Source organism: Felis catus, chromosome C2 (assembly GCF_018350175.1).
Source record: "Felis catus isolate Fca126 chromosome C2, F.catus_Fca126_mat1.0, whole genome shotgun sequence".
NCBI lineage: Eukaryota > Metazoa > Chordata > Mammalia > Carnivora > Felidae > Felis > Felis catus.
The window spans coordinates 59,770,974-59,788,685 of NC_058376.1; the positions used below are offsets into that span (position 1 = coordinate 59,770,974).

General features: G+C 39.5%; 2 protein-coding genes across 15 annotated transcripts in view; both read right to left on the minus strand.

Annotated features, from left to right (window-relative positions):
* CFAP44 (cilia and flagella associated protein 44) overlaps nucleotides 1–4,978 on the minus strand; it is a 149,772-nt gene extending 144,794 nt beyond the window's left edge. The window contains exon 1 of one of the 3 annotated variants that reach the window (XM_019839725.3): nucleotides 4,678–4,967. The gene's annotated coding sequence lies outside the window, so the exon portion shown is untranslated. Of the gene's footprint in view, nucleotides 1–4,677 lie in introns of all 3 variants that reach the window. The other 2 variants (XM_003991635.5, XR_006585066.1) reach the window with 2 other exon arrangements.
* Nucleotides 4,979–10,387: 5,409 nt separating this feature from the next.
* The window catches only part of SPICE1 (spindle and centriole associated protein 1), a 68,611-nt gene continuing 61,286 nt past the window's right edge, over nucleotides 10,388–17,712 (minus strand). For 9 of the 12 annotated variants that reach the window (XM_019839731.3, XM_011285947.4, XM_006936046.4 and 6 more), the window contains 4 exons: nucleotides 15,516–15,699; nucleotides 12,631–12,733; nucleotides 11,569–11,656; nucleotides 10,388–10,604 (listed from right to left, as the gene is read on the minus strand). In XM_019839731.3, the coding sequence (XP_019695290.2) occupies nucleotides 10,551–10,604; nucleotides 11,569–11,656; nucleotides 12,631–12,733; nucleotides 15,516–15,699 (429 nt within the window). In that variant the 3' untranslated portion in view covers nucleotides 10,388–10,550. The other 3 variants (XR_890721.3, XR_006585069.1, XM_011285948.3) reach the window with 3 other exon arrangements.

Sequence of the window (17,712 nt, forward strand, 5' to 3'; positions counted from 1 at the left end):
ACATTTCAGTCTATAAACAGGTACTTCTCTGGTTTCCTATTGTCACCATACAAAGTTAGCAGCTTAAAATAACACCCATTTCTTACCTCACACTTTTGGGGGTCAGAAATCTAGGCACAGTTCGCTGCTTCCCAGAGTCTCACAAGGTCAAAAACAAAGTGTTGGCAGAGCTGCCTTCATTTCTGAAGGCTCTGGGGAAAATCTATTTCTAGGCTTATTTAGGTTGTTGGCAGAATTTAGTTCCATATGGTTGTAGGACTAAAGTCCCTGTTTCCTTGTTGACTATAGGCTAGGAGTTTTTCTAAGCTTCCAGAGGCCACGTGGCTCATGGCCCCCTTCAAAGCCAGCAGTGGTAGGTCATGTACTTCTCAACGACTTAAATCTCATAGTTTTGGGGGCGCTTGGGTGGCTTAATTGGTTAAACATCCAACTCTTGGTTTAGGCTCAAGTCATGACTTCACGGTTCATGAGATCAAGCCCCATATCGGGCTCCACACTGTCAGTGAGATGCCTACTTGGGATTCTCTCTCTCTCTCTCTCTCTCTCTCTGCTTCTCCCCCACTTGCTTACTCTCTCAAAATAAACTTTTTAAAAATTTAAGCAAATAAATAAACAAATATCATAGTTTTCTGCTTCCTACCAATAAAAGCTTCATGAGATCATTTTCTGAGTCTTCTTTTTTCTAAATACATTTATTTTTACCATACTGTAACTGAACATTACCTGGAAACATATATTCTAATAAAGAGCTTGTAAGACCTAATAAATTTACTTACAAGTTAATTATAAAGTGGGTAAGAAACGATTATAGTAAACAATTATGGTAACAGATACGGTAACAATCATGGTAACATCACTCTGTAAACAAAGGATTTAAACCACAATCAAAGGTAAATTGGTATCAAGACAAAAGTACACTCTTTATCCTATTCTGTTACAAACAATATACTCCTCAAGTGGTTAACATTACCAAGCAATAAGTTTTAATATTAGAAACACTGTTAATATCAAGTTGTCTACAGTATGGAAGAAAATACTGGAACCCAAGCAATTTTCCCAGTGTTCTGAACTAACAATACTGGACAATTAAACTCAAACCTGTAAAAGGCAACTGAGTAGGGTCCTGATGTGGAGATTAGCAGTGTAAATGCTGAGATGGAATAAGGTGGTTTTTATTTGTTTGTTAGGTTAGGTTTGGGTTGTTTATAATAAAGGGATTGGGAAGTTGTACTGTAACCTGATGAGGCTTTGGAGCCAGAAAGGCTTAGGTCCACATCCTAGTTTGGCCAAGGGTATAGCTTAGCTTGGCCAAGGGCCACAGTCCCCAGCATCGCTTAACCCTTAGTCCTTTTATTTTATTTTATTTTTTATTTTTAAAAAAATTTTTTTTTCAACGTTTACTTATTTTGGGGACAGAGAGAGACAGAGCATGAACGGGGGAGGGGCAGAGAGAGAGGGAGACACAGAATCGGAAACAGGCTCCAGGCTCCGAGCCATCAGCCCAGAGCCTGACGCGGGGCTCGAACTCACGGACCGCGAGATCGTGACCTGGCTGAAGTCGGATGCTTAACTGACTGCGCCACCCAGGCGCCCCCTTAGTCCTTTTATATGTAAAATGGGGACTGTAAGGTTGCCTGACAGAGTCATTCTAAGTATTAAATGAGATCTTTTATACCTATAGTTCTCAACTCTGGCTGCACTTTAGAATCACTTCGGAAAACTTTCACAGCATGGCATTCTCAAGGTCTTACTCCCTACGTAATTCTTTTGTGTAGCCAAAGAGAAGAACCTGGGTTAAGGACCAGGGGTTCATATAAAGCACATAGTAGGTACTCAAAAATCGTAGTTGTTTTTACCATAATTACTACAAACTCCCTCTAATACAGCCAGGGCTCAATAAAGGTGACCATGAAATCTTCAGAGTTGAAAGAGGTCTTATCTAGTCCAACCTCCCACTCGTGAGAATCACACATCTACAACATCAAGCTCAGCACCATTAGAAAAGTAGGTTGGTGTATTGGCCAGGCTGAGAATTGGCTACAGTCTGACTGTGCTTACAGCCTGGCTCTCCTCTTACTCCTCCTGTGAGGTGTTCAACAGGTATTTAACTTCTCTGTGCCTTGGTATTTTCATCTGCAAAGTTTAGTAACTACTTCATAAGGTTGTTCTGAGACCTCATTGAGTTAATACAGTAGAGTTTTAAGAACAGTGGTGCCTGGGGGCGCCTGGGTGGCTCAGTCAGTTGAGCATCCGACTTTGGCTCAGGTCATGATCTCACGGTTCGTGAGTTCGAGCCCCGCGTCGGGCTCTGTGCTGGCAGCTCAGAGCCTGGAGCCTGCTTCAAATTCTATGTCTCCCTCTCTCTCTGCTCCTCCCCGGCTCATGCTCTGTCTCTCTCTCCTTCAAAACTAAATAAAAACTTTAAAAAAAAAAAAAAGAATAGTGGAGCCTGGCACATAGGTACTCAGTATATAAAATGATTGAAGGGATAAATGTATTCATTCCTGAACAAAGGAAAAATGAAGGAACATGATCAGTCAGCTTCAATTTAAACATTTCAAGTAAGCAGGTTAATGCTCAGTTCCAGTTCTTAGTTCATTTTATACTCACCTGAAATCTGCCTCCCTGCAATTTACATCCATTTGCTCCTTGTTCTTCTGGGGACACATACAAGTGTTCCTGTGTACCATAACCACTCAAATAATTGTAGCAACTTTACTTGTCTCCCTAGACCCTCTCATTTCCAGCTAAAGCATCCCAATTCTTTCAATTATTCCTCACTAACCTGGTTTCAACTCTTTTCAGCATCCTGATAGCTCAAGAAGTTACTTCCCAATGCATTAAATATCCCTCCCAATTTTGTATCTTCTTTGAAGGATCCAGGCATTTTCCAAAAGAGATAAACTATTACTTTACCTGGTGGCAACGTTGTATTCCTTTAAGGCAGCCTGATATTACATTATCTTTTTTGGGGTGGGGAGGTGGTAGGTTCATCACATACTGACTCATCATAATCAGCTTGTAACCGACCAGAATGACTACACCGTATTTGTGTGTTCTCAGCCATGTCCCATCTCGTATAACTGAAGTAGCTAGGTTTAGGAGTCTACTTGCAGAACTATCTTAAATCTTCTTTTATTACCCTCAGGGTCATTGATCCAGCCTATGACTCATTCTGTTAACCAACTCATTGAGTATACTGTCAAGTTTTGAGACAACCCTGAGGAAGTAGAAAGAAAAAAAAAAAAAGAGTCATAGTTACACAGTGGTGCAAAGGCACGTGTTGTTAGAAGGAGGTTGGCTGGAAACCAGAGAGAATGGTCCCCAAGATGGCACTACTTGGATTCATCCATCAGATTCTAGGGTCAGTCTTCAGTCTCACCAACTCAAACACTCGGCAGCAGCGTGCCAGAGCTGGCCATGTTAAGACTCAGAGGTTGTCGTATAAAACAGATGCTCAGTTTTTACTTTACAATGTGAAATGCCACTGTGGAAATAATAATGATAGCCCATGTTTTCTGAATGATTACCATGTGTCAAGCACCGTCCTAAGGATTTGTCACATACTGTTTCACATGTTTCTCAAAACAACTCTATGAGTTAAGTGCAATTTACAGATGAGAAAGCAGAGCAGTTACTCTTTGAAGTCTTCCCTCTCACTCAACTCATGCAGTTGGTTTCTATGTTCTGTTGCCAAGTAAACAGTTATTAAGCCTTTTGAATTCACCCTCTCCCTTCTATTCCCACTGCCAGTACCCTACTCTGGTTATGCTGTCTCACCTCTTCCACTACCGCAGTCTCATACCTTGTCTCTCTCTCTCTTCTCTACCCCATTTCTACCTGCCTCTTGTAGTTTCAAAACACAGCTTTTAGGGTGCTACTCTTCCTGTTTGGAACCTTTAATGGCTCTTCACTGCCACAGAATAAGAACTCGGATTCCTTGGCATGGCACAACGGTCCCTCATCTTCACGTCTGCAGCTCATCGCCTGTCACTTTCCCCTTTCCTGGTCCCTCCTTAGCTCCTTCTCCTTCTCAAAAGTCTTAGTAGCCATCTGGGACGACTCACAATTGACCAGACACACTGAATACTTACTCGTATGCTACTATATCTACTTGTATGCAACAAGTATTTACTCTGTACCAACTACATGCCATGAATGTGCTACTCACTTTACCTGTAATATCCTATTTAGTTGTAACAAGAACCCCATGAAATAAACATTATCATCTTCCTTTTCAGACAGTAGAAAGCTGAAGCGCTGAGGGGTCCATGTGCCGAGTGTCACACAGTTAAGTGTGGTGTGGGCTGGTTTGCGTGGCCCCAGAACCCAGGCACTTTCCCACCAGACTCCTTGCTTCTGGAGCCTGGGCTTAGCCCGGTCTAACTGGCACTCCCGGGTCTGCTGTCTTCTGCCCCAGCCGCATTAGGAGTTCCTTGCAGGCAGGAACCGTGTCCACTTTGTACCCACAGTGTCTAGCTCCATGCCTGCCAATACCAGCCGTTTCAATGTTTGTTGAACGGATGGTAGCAAGGACGAAGGACTATGTCTCAGCAAGCCTGGACAACGCTGGCTCAGTCTAAGAGAAACCCTAGTAGGCTCAGCTGCTCCCTGACTGCCTAACAGATTTGAGGACGAGTTCGCGGGAACTGCCTTGCTGCCAGGCTCCAAACTTACCCAAGGCACCGAGAGCCGCCACGCATTTCTAGTCCCAGCGTCAGCCCCGGGCCTCCGTTTACAGAGGTCACCACGGCAACGAAACCTCGCCTCCCGGCGGGCGGAGCCGAGGGGCTAGGAGGCGCATGCGCCACCGGGAGCTGGTTTTCTGGGAGATCCCGCGGCGGTGCCACTGGGACCCTCAATGTCACTCGCCCTTTGGTCCCAGCTGTTTCGTGCCACATGACCCAAGTTGGAGACAAACAGAAAAGCCCAACATTCTATGAGTTTATCATCCCATTTTAAATTTTATATACAGTTTATATAATTAACCTAAGAATGGTATATTGATAAACGAAGTGACTTTTGAATACTTTCTTAGATAACTGCCCAGGAATAAAAAAAAAAAAAAAAAAAAAAAAATGGCCCAAAGGAGCCCTGATTGCGCACTATCATCCTCAAAGGTACATCGCCAGGCTTCTTTATTTAGTAGTTATTTTCCGCTGTTATCTCTGTTGGCTTTTAAGGTAACAGATTGTATGTATGTTGTGGGATCCTTGGCCTCCTGACGCTGGGCACACGAAGTATAGGGCTACCTTGACAGATCTCGGTTTGGCAGTTTGCTCTTTAGCCACTCTGTGGTACAGGCAGCGCTCAGTATTGAATTTTAAGTACCTAAAGTCACTGGTTACAAACATCATTTTAAAATGGCTACATTGCACATCGGAAACTAATAAACTGTATGTTAACTGGAATTTAATTAAAACGGCTACAATATTGCAATAAGTGACAAAGGACTTTGTATCCAGAATAGATAAAGGATTCTTATAATTGAATAAGAAAAAAAAACCGACAAGTTAATTTTTCAAATGGGCAAAGGGCTTTGACTACTTCATCGTATCAGCGGTATGAACGGCCAGTAAACATATGGTAACATGCTTCACTAGTCCTCAGGGAGATGCACACCACAATGCATATACACCACACCTACCAGAATGGGTAAAAATTCAAAAACTGCCAGCACCAAACGTGGAAGATGTGTAGATACTGTAACTCTCATGCCATGCTGGTAAGAATGTAATAAGGCACAACGCTTTGGAAAACTGTAAGGTAGTTTCTTTAAAAGTTAAATATATACCAAGCCATTCTATGTCCAAGGTATTTACCCAAGGGAAACAAAAATTTATGTCCATACAAAGCCTTGAATGTAAATGTCCATAGCAGCTATATTCACAATAGCCAAAAATTGGAAAGAAAGCCAATGGCCATTGGCCGGTGAATGGATAAACATTCATACAATGGAATACTACTCAGAAGTAAAAAGGAAGAAACTGATACACACATGAATGAACCTCAATAGTGAGTGAAAGAAGCCAGACACAAAATAGTGCAATTATGATTCCACTTAGATAAAATGTAAACCAATCTATGATGATAAAAAGCACATCAGTGGTTGCCCAAGGCTGGAGCAAAGGGTTGGACGCACTGCAGAGACAGGAGGAATCTTCTAGACATGAAAGAAATGTGTCTTGTGGTTGTTTTGTCTGCCAAAAGTCAATGAATTATTCTCTTTAAATGGATGTAGTTTATTGCATATAAATTATTTCTCAATAGTTTATTTTAAAAGGCTATATTCTATTTTTGTTTATTGTTTTCCATAATGTTACACAACAATTTTCCAAAACCTTTATACCATGCATTTGTTGGTAATATTGAAATGTTTTCTTCAGTCAATTATTCTTGACTTAAAGTCTCCTGACTTAAAAAAAAAAGGGGGGGGGGGGCGCCTGGGTGGCTCAGTCGGTTAAGCGGCGGACTTCGGCTCAGGTCACGATCTCGCGGTCCGTGAGTTCGAGCCCCGCGTCGGGCTCTGTGCTGACAGCTCAGAGCCTGGAGCCTGTTTCAGATTCTGTGTCTCCCTCTCTATGACCCTCCCCCATTCATGCTCTGTCTCTCTCTGTCTCAAACATAAATAAACATTTAAAAAAAATTTTTTAAAAAAGGATCATTATCTTTGCTGTTAATTATAAATGGCATATGCAGGGTGTCTGAAAAGCCAGAAAACAGGAAAAAATTAAACAGCTTATTAGTTACATTTTCAAATAAAATTCTCAACATGTTTTCTTTCAACTTCCAAATATCTTTTCAGGTGAAATAAACTCTAAATTTAAAGCACTGGGTCCATTTGTTAATCTGAGAAAACCACTATAAATTCACCATTTAATACCTTTAAAAATCTGGAAGCACAGAGAAAATAGTGTATTTTTTTGTATACCAAAAAACTGGCAGTCATCATTACTGAATGCTTATCGTGAGTCGGGCTCTGTTCTTAACATATTTACATATACTCACCTCACTTACTCCTCACAATCCTAGAAGACATATCATGTCTGACTCTCAAATGGGAAAAATGAGATTAATTTACCCAGGGACACAGCCCAACTGGCAGAAATGGCACTTGGATCCAAGCTTTCTGCTTGCAATACTTGCAGACTTAGCCACTGTGCTAGATTAGCTATTTCTCCTAAGTAGGAGAAGTCCAGTAATTTTTTTCAAAAGAGCTTCAAGTTGTGGCTTTACCTCATACATTCTGACATTAGGCAACTTACTTCACCTCTAGGGCTCAATTTCCTCGTCTGGAATGGGGAGGTGGGTGGCATTCAAACACCTCTAACTCACAGTTTCATTGAAATAATGGAGCTACTTTTAGCTCAGCACCGTGCCCACCACAATTACAACTCTATAAAGATAGCTATTACTATTATGGGGCTTCCACACCATATTCACTGTAAGATGGCAGCACAGCATAGGCTGTGTAAAAAGACTTCCTATGTCCCACCCCAGGGCCACCATTCCCAAGCTGTGTGACCTTGAGAGGGTACTTACCTTCTCGTACCTCAGTTTCTTCATCTGCAAAGTAAGGATAATAGGATCTACCTCATAAAGGTGTCATAAAATCATGAAGAGTGGCTGAAACACTATCTGGCATTTAGTAAACCATAAACTATTATTAAATTGTGCTAACTTAAAGAATTCCACTATATACTGTAAGAATGATTATATCATTAACCGTGGATTTATCAATCTAGTTTCTCTCCCAAGCTCTAATATGGAAAATGGAAAATTTTACTAAAGTTTGGCAAGTGCTTAGCAGCTTTCTGGGGCATTCTAGAGAAGTCATGTGTTGACCAAAAACATGAATCTATATATAAGCAATACAAGTTCTCTGAGTTTGAACTGTAAAAGTAAATACAAATCATCAAATATAGCAGAGTACATGCTTTGTGATGCCATAGATCCATTGGTTCCCAAATTTGAGCATGGATCAGGATGACAGGAGGGGCTTATTAAAACAGAAACAGAGTTTCCGATCCATAGGTCTGGGGTAGGGCTCAGGAATTTTCATCTCTAACAAGTACCCCTGGTGATCCTACTGATGGTGCTGGTCAGGGTTCATACAGGTGCAGCTGGCTCTGAAAGCTAATAAAGAGGGCACAAGGTAGTGTTAATTAAAACCAAATACGCACCACTTTATGATTTAGGGATGATAAATCTTTATAATGTTTCCCAGGCTTGGCTATACACTGGACTCATCTGAGGAGGTTTCTCAAAATGCTGATGCTTGTGTCCTGCCCCCAGAGTATAACTGGTCTGGAGTGAGAGTTGGGCAATGGGAATTTTAGAAGGTTCCTCAGTGATGAATCGTGGCCAAAGTTGAGAAGCACTGCTTTAGAAAGCCTAATAAAGCTCTTTCCTCTGTATCTGTTATTATTGGAGTATTTTCAATCCACTTTTGTATTTTATCAACAAAAACAAATATTAGCAGGACAGATACTCCAATGTGAGCTCCACAAACCTGTGGAGGTTTGTGAGCACTGGTTCTCAACTCTGGCTGCACATTAAATCATCTTAAGCAGTTTTTTAAAATGTCATGCCAAGGACTCACTCCCCAGGTAGTCAGTTTGGTCTTTTTTCAGTGCTCCCCAAGTTGAAAATCATGGCTTTTGAAGCTTAAAGAGTTATAAAGGAAAAAAGTAAAGAGCCAACCAGTTGAAGAATATTAAGAAAAATGTATGTCAGGGGCACCTGGATGGCTCAGTCAGTTAAGTGTCCGACTTTGGCTCAGGTCATGACCTCATGGTTTGTGGGTGCTGTCTGTGCTGACAGCTTGGAGCCTGGAGCCTGCTTCGGATTCTGTGTCTCCCTCTCTCTCTGCCCCTCCCTGCTGACACACTCTCTCTCAAAAAGAAATAAACACAAAAAAAAGAAAAGAAAAAGAAAAATGTATGTCAAAAGAAAGCCTTCACATGGAATCTTGCCATTTGCAATGACATGGATGGAACTAGAGAGTATTATGCTAAGCAAATAAGTCAGTCTGAGAAAGACAAATACCTTATGATCTCACTCATATGTGGAATTTAAGAAACAACAAACGAGCAAAGGCAAAAAAGAAAGAGAAAGAGGCAAACCAAGAAACAGACTGCTTACTAGTGAGAACAAACTGATGGTTACCAGCACGGAGGTGGGTGTGGGAATGGGTTAAATAAGGGATGGGGATTAAGGAGTGCACTCGCTGTGATGAGCACAGGGCGCAGTATGGAAGTGTTCAATCACTATATTGTACACCTGAAACTAATATTATGCTGCATGTTAACTAAGTGGAATTTAAGTAAAAACTTTTAAAAATTAAAAAAAAAAGAATTCATTCACAAACAAAGCAGATAACTTGACATTTAATAACAGAAGGAATGGTACTAAAATGGTTTTATATTCCAGGCAGGGATAGTACTTATTAAATACCAGGTTTCAAAAAGTACAATACAGATGGAAGAATCTGCAATAATGCAAATGAGGTCAGGTGACTTCATGAAAATACATTCAGTGATACTAGAAAAAATTTTTATTTTTGTCACCATAATGATGAAGCCCATATGCCACTTCCTAGAACAGTGGTTTATAACTGCAAGACAAGGGACAGCGTTGTCTGAAAAAGTTCCCCAAGTAGTTCCAATGTGTTTCCCCAACCCCACTCCACCATTCCAAGCTGAGGATTCTCATCATACAGCAAAAGGACAGAAATAACTTAAAAAGTAATTTTAAAATAAAAACCAGTGTCTGAGAGCCAAGCAGGTGCCTTGAAGAAAACTCCTTTGAACGCGTAGTAGATTCAGGGCTGGGAAAGTTGACTGCAACTTTTTGTACTCATTTCTGTTTCAACATAAGCTCTATGATCACTATCTATTTGATGTGTACTATCATTATTGATGACATTTTCACATTAGAAGACTATATAAGAATTTTATAATACATACAACCACTCTTACCTGTGTAAGTAAATATAAGCAAATGTTCCCACACCTATTTTTTAGAGCTGTACATTCCACTTGATGGGAAAGTGATGAACAACAGTGACTTCCCTCCCAAAAAGAGATCAAAGGGAGTGTTAAATTTTTCCGAAAGCCAGACATTAACTACCGCAGCCCATTTTATTGTAAGCTATATGCAAAGCAACTTAGTTCTTCAGAAAAAAATAAAAGAAATACATCATTTAAGATATACTAAGACAAAAAGAAAAAAAACTATTGAATAAAGATGATAAAGGTAAAACTGTGTTAGAAAAACCTTAGTTATGAAATTATCAGAATATAAAACTTCAATTTTCCTATAGTCAAAATTTTATTCAAAGGAGGTTGTACGTTGGTTAGTTGTTGGAAATTTATTTGCAAAGGTCCAAACTGAAATAACTGCTTTATTCTTTGTTCCATAAGTACTAAGTCACAAGATCTTTGAAGGTTTTATCTAAAGGGACATGAAAACTTGCAAGCAGGGGCAGGGATATGGGAGTGGAAGTTCAAGAACATGCTACCAAGAACAAACTGTACAACTAACTTCATTTATGACACGTGGGTAGAAAGAGCAAACCAGCCTTCTTCGTTTTGCTTCTCAATCTGTTGAACAAAGATGCAAAAAGGATTTAGAAAGTAATCAGAAACATGAGCCCATTCCAGGTTTACAATTATTTAGATCAAGTACACAGAATCATGTTATCCTATGCCATCAAATGGTACTGAAAATTAAATTGCTACTGGTAATTTTAATTCTCCAATAGAGAAATTCCCAAATAACTGATTCCCTGGTCAACATATCCCCTTATTGATTGAGGGAACCTAATTTTTAAATAAAGGATAAATCCAGTGTTTTATACAACTTGTATGTGCAACTTCTTAAAATAACAAAGGTATTTGATCTTAGTAAACTAAATCTGTTACTAAATTCCAGAAACTAAGGGCAAATTAAATAAAATAATTTATAACTTTTTTAGGATATAGGAAACAATAAAGAATAAATCTTCTAGTGCTAGGCAACTGGGATATGAGCCTATCAATTAATTTGGGCTATAAATACTCAGTGTTTACTGAAGCATTCACTATTTGGTCTAATCTTGAACAAAGCAGAACACATGAGGAATATGTACAACATTGATTCACTGTAACCTCTCTAACTAGTGGCACACTCTGATACAGCACACTGGGGTAAAGGGACAAGGAAAGCGGCCCCAGGGCTCTGTCTATCCCAAGTCCCACACAGCCACAGCAAGCACTGAGGGAACCAGTATCTCGGCATACCTACTACTTCAAGGCACGCCTGTATGTCCTGCCATGTAGGAATGCTCTGCCTGAAACCAGTAATTTCCAGTCTATGTTGAAATCCTATTGAATTTCACCTTGTTCCTTAGCTACCCCAGAACACAAAAGAAACTGTATGGCTGTTTCGTTTTTTTTAGCAAAGGTGAATTAGGAATTCTTCTGAGAATTTCATGTCACATTAATAATGGAAATCACTAAATCGGCCCCTTCCACCCTCACTCTCCTGACCCTTACACACATTTCACAATTACATTTTATCACATACCTTTGCTCTTGGATTAACAGGAGTGAATCGCCCACTTCCTGAGGTGGCGTTTAATGGAGAACAAGAATTACTAGTAGCCCCTGAAGACCTATTTATGAGAAATGAGAAATAAAAGAGGGTGGGAGAGTGATCTATCATTACTAACCTTGAATTATAGAAGAATGACAAATCTCAGGATTGGCAAGAGTTTGAAAAAGATTGGCTGAGTTACATCCAAATTATTTACAACATTTTTACCAACCTAAGTCTTTTTTTTTTTAAAATAATAGACTTTCTTTTTTAGAGTAGTTTTAGGTTTACAGAAAGATTAAGTGTAACAGAGAGTTGCAATATACCCTTCACCTCCCTTGGTCAGTTTCCCCTACACATTGCATCATTTGCATCATTTATTACAATTGATACTATTGGTACATTATTATTAATTAAATCCATAGCTTAAATTAGGGTTCATGCTTTTGTTATACATTCTATGGGTTTGGGCAAATGTATAATGAGGGTATCATGTTGTAACATTTTTAATACTAAAAGGGGAAAAATGCATGTGCATGTGTGGGGGTGAGGGGGCAAAGGCCAGGGGGTAGAAGAGTAACGAGCCTTGGATCAGCAGCACAGCGTCATGGTAAGCACAGAGAGTGCTGACAGAAGAGGCAGGTCCATCCTCAGTGCCACCATTTACCAACTACGTGACCCATCTAGAAAAACCACCCAATCAGCTAGCTCTCTGAGCTTCAGCTTCATTTACTGTAAAAGAGAAAAATACTACTGTTCAGTTACTCACCCTGTCATATGTGATCTCCTAATTTCGTAACCTACCAAGAGCTCCATATATGTGCTACTATCCTATTTTTGTTCTTAGTAACAACCCACACTGCTCTACTTAAAGCTCGTCCTCACTCCTTTTCCCCCCCAGAAATTCTCTTCTCCCATTACTTTATTTTCTCTACAAGAGTGAGTCTGCCTGAACCTAAGTCAGATACTATGCACTTTCTTTTTTCCCCCAAAGAGAATACACTTAATCGCTTTCTGGATTTTTTTAAGTAACTATTCACATTGTAACCCTACCTTCTTGAATTTATCCCACTGGTAGGAGAGATAGTACTGCATTTTGAGCTTTCTGGGGCTTCTGCTCCTGGAATGGATACTTCAATCGTCCTCTTTCCTCCTTCTAAAATATAAAAATAAATATCAGTTTCATTAACTTTCATTAAAATAAAAGCAAAAATTTAACTTGATTTCTATCTTACTGTAAAATTTCGCATTATAAATTTGGGGGTTCTTTCTATATTTTCATTATGACCCACAGACACACTGGAAGAATTTTTTTTCAAAATGAACTGTGAGACAAGAAACTTTAGTTACTAGTATCAATTCAGTAGCATGCCAGGTCATACAATGCCAGAATCTTCAGACAAGTGGTATCATGTCAGATCTGGAAGTGAAAAACAGAAATTAAGAGCTAGCCCTAAAAAACTTGTGACTTTTGTCAAAACAGCTTATCTCAAGTTTTCAAAAAGAAAAAGAAAAAGGAAAATTTCTGAAGTCATTCAGTAAAACTTCAAATCTTCTAAATCTATTACATTATTCAATTCCCAAAGACAGCTTAGGTAGGGGGAAGGTAGCTGAGGAGATCACACGGCCAATGGCAAGTATAGTTGTGTTCATTTTCAGTATTTCACAAGAAGGTTATCAATTAACAAATATTTACTATCTACTAATGAAAGACTTAATGTTTACCCCCAGTTTCAGAGACTCCTATGAATCACTACTTAACACCAGTGATTTCTGGGCTTTAATATTTACATATTTAATACATATTTAATTGTATAACATATTCCTCCATTACTCTAGAAAACAAAAGAGGTTTTGCATGGCATATGATTTATTTTTATCTTTATCATCATAGTGCACAAAGGTTCTCATGAAAGCACGAATTTTACTTTAAAAAAGAGTATCTTGGAGATATAACCACTGGAATGAAAAGAACACAGTTGCAAATTTACCAATTTGCTTTAGATAATCAGTTAACCTCTTTTGCCTCACTTTACTCAGGTAGCAAATAGCTATAATATCAGCTCTATCTACTCACAGGATGTGTTGAGGACTAAATAACAGTAATGAAAGTTCTTTAAACCTTAAGGAACTATTGACACACAGATGTCTAATGTGATTACAAAATTATTCTTAAGAGTGATTTGCTTTATTCTTCTTCACTGCACTTAGCACTAACATTATCTATTTATTTGCTTCTTTGTTTCCTGCCTGCTCCCCAACTTGAATGCTAAAGTAGTCAAGCTGGACAGGGATTTGTCCTGTTTGGAGCAGTTTCCCCAGGGCCCAGAACAGGCTGGCAGGTAATAAATGTTCAGACTTATTAAGTGATTTAATGTACTCATTCTAATCAGAAGTCGTCTCTAGGCTTCGTGACTATGAAGAACAACAGACAAAACTGTCATGTGAAGAAGCCTAGACTAAACAAAGAAAGATCCCCAAGGAAACGGATTATCCGTCATTTTCCAGTAATTTTCAAGAGTCTGCTCTCTAGGTCTGAAGTTTCAAAACAGAAATGATTTGTAACTGAAAGGAAAATTCTTTTTGGCAAAGAGGAGGTGGGTGGGAGGATGGGTCAAACAGGTGAAGGGGATTAAGAGTACACTAACCAGCAGGCACCTGGCTAAGCATTTGACTCTTGGTGTCAGCTCAGGTCATGATCTCAAGGTTTGTCAGTTTGAGCCACGCATTGGGTTCCGTGCTGACAGCTTGGAGCCTGCTTGGGATCCTCTCTCTCCTTCTCGCTCCACCCACCCTTCTAGTGCGCTCTCTCTCTCTCTCTCATCTCAAAAATTAATAAATATCTTTTAAAAAGAGTACACTAGTTGTGGTAAGCACTGAGTAAGGTATACAATTGCTGAATCGTTATATTGTACACCTGAAACTGATGTAACACTGTATGATGATTACACTGGAATAAAAATTTTCTAAAAGTCTTATTGGCAGATACCTTAAAGGCAGCCTTCCTTCTTCAACCACCACAGGACATATGAATCCCTCTAAAACACCGATGCTTGAGCACCTTAGGGAAAATACCACTTACTGATATAAAGATTGTCCTTCTTTTATCCTGAGCCAAAATTAGTTTCTCTATAGCTTTCACACAGCTCGACCCTCTTGAGGGTCTTAGTAATTCAATTTTTGCCTAAAGAACAACTTGAGAGCCACTTCATCAGTACCTTTTTGAACGTAAATATTATGACAACTAATTTTTTAGTTGCTGTTCTATTATTTAGAACCCCCTCTGGTTTTTCACATTCCTAAAAGTAATAACAGAATGGAAAGTTTAATTTACAAATAAAAATGTTTTAATTAGTTTTAACAAAATAACTTGTAATTTGTTGCTGATGAAACTCTAAATCATTTTGATGCTTAGGGGGTTTTTTTGTTTTTTTTTTTTAATTTATTTTAGAGAGAGGAAGGGCACAAGCAGGGCGGGGAAGAGCAGAGAGAGAGAGACAAAAAATCTCAAGCAGGCTCCACCTTCAGTGTGGAGCCTGACATGGGGCTCAATCCCATGACCCTGGGATCATGACCTGAGCTGAACTTGAGTCGGACACTTAATTGACTGAGATACCCAGGCACCCCAATCCTTATGTTTTACACTTAGCCACAGCAAATATCCTAAGTGAATCATACACTTTAATGAATCCCACTTACACATAGGGCAACTTAGGAACTCAGACACCAAAGATTACCTACAGGCACCATGGAATAGCTTTCTACCCAGAGACTTAGGTCTTTTTCTTTCTATGTAAAATTGACATGACTCAGGTCTATTTCTTTCTATGTAAAATTGAAGGCACTGATATATATGCTCTGAGATTTCTTTCAGCTCAAAATCAAGAAAGTGAAAACTCTCATGTGTCTAGCTTTTAAATCATGAATTTGTGACCAACCAGTCCATGCTCTGAGAGGTGATGGAATAGGTGATACTGGTGGGGAAGAAAGATTCAAACCAATAAGTTTCTGTTGCTCTATTAACTGCAAGAGTTTTCCACGAGCCTCCATACTCTGCCGATTCAATTCTGCAATCCGTTCCTCCATGCTACTTGGTGTGAAAGGCTGTGTTGTTGGATAAGCCTTAAAAAAAAAAAAAGGCACAAATTCCATATCAAAAATAATCCAAACAATTTTGACTGTCTGTAAACATAAACTCTTCCACTAAAAGCCAGCTAGTTAGTATTCACCACCCTTGCTATATGTAAACTTGAATAGTAGGCAAAGAATAAAATCTACAAGTCATTTAATTGAAAAATTAGGGCTGGGGCACCTGGGTGGCTCAGCTGGTTAAGTGTCCGACTTCAGCTCAGGGCATGATTTCATGGTTTGTGAGTTCGAGCCCAGAGTCGGGCTCTTTGCTGACATCTCAGAGACTGGAGCCTGCTTCAGACTATGCGCCTTCCTCTCTCTCTCTGCCCCTCCCCTGCTCATGCTCTGTCTCTCTCTCTGTCTCTAAGGTAAACAAACATTAAAAAAAAAAAAGGAAAAAAAAAAAGAAAAGTTAGGGCTAAAGGAAAGTGACACGAATCCTTCTGCTACTGGTACCACAGAGACCTTCTACTCCCTCTCTCCATGGGGAGTACTGTAAGGCAAAGCTTTCCTGTATCTCTTCACGTTTGCTGAGGGGCACAAAAGATCACATGAGCAAAGACTGTACTGCTAGTGACCTGGCTTCTAAATAATTGTAATGACAGATGTGCAATTTGAATAGCAACATACAAAAGAGGATCTGCTGTACTTGAGAGATGCTTCTGTCACCCCAATCTTCATACATGTACCATGAGTTATTTGGCAAAGATTTCTAGGAATCTTATCGCTCTCCTTGACCACAGGTCAGCCTCCCCAGGCCACATTTGGCCTCAGAGATCTAATTTGAGAAAGGTGATGACTGTAAAGGAATATGGGAGGTAGAGTGAAAAAAAACACATATACATATACATGTGGAATATAACTACATTTAGTATGAAACTTCCAGAGAGGAATATATGTGTCATTCTTATTTCATTTAGTTAAATATGTCCCTTTGGGAAAAAAACAATTCCTAATAGAAATCACTAATTTGTAGCTTATGCCCATGAGTTAAAAAAAAAAAAAAAGAGAGAGAGATAAGCAAAACAATGTAAAGATCATTTTGTAATTCTGATTATGACAAAGAGGGTGGTGAAAACAAAAATATTAGACTGTGTCCACTAGCCCGATCTATATACTAATTAGAAAAGAAGGCAAATTCAATTTTTAACTCTGTTGCCTTTTTAAAACCAAGACTTGGTTAACCTGTTTTGAATAACTGTCAAAACTCTATAAACATAGAAACACCTTCAGTGACTCAAAATTAAGGCAATTTGTACTTACACACATCTACACTGATGTCCTGCTCACCCCTAATTTTTTTCTCCTCTTCTGCTAGTCCCTTCTGACCGAGTAATAACTCAGTGACTCCGTACTCACATTGCCCTTATCTCCCAGGAGCCAGCGCTGACAGAAGTGGCCCTTGTTCCCCCGCCTCTTTCTGAACTTCCTCATAGAAGCCCTGAATCTGACATCGGTAAAGCTCTTTATAGAAGCAATCCCCTCTGGAGCCCCCCTAATCCATAAAGGTGCCCAGCTCCTTCCCACTGCCAAAACACTATCCCATCCCCTATCAGAACCCTCACAGGAGCCACTTTGGCTCATGAAGGGATAAAAGGAAGTCTCCCCCATCACTGGGACCAGCATGAGAACATGTGTGTATAAACACTTACCAGTTGGAACTTAGAATTCCTTTTCTCCCCACAAACAAGAAAATGAAGATTTTAAGTTACCAGCTTAGCCTACAGTTTATTTAACTTACAAAACTCCTGGACTATAATAAGCAGACTTTTGTTATTCAAAGTATAATCCTCAGTCTACTATCTGGGAACTAACTAGAAATGCACAGGTGCTATCTCAAAACTATTTAATCAGAAACTGCATTTTAGAAAAATCTCCAGATGACTCATACATACATTAAAGTCTCACTTTAATAATCCTTTATCACGATCTCGCGGTCCGTGAGTTCGAGCCCCGCATCAGGCTCTGGGCTGATGGCTCAGAGCCTGGAGCCTGTTTCCGATT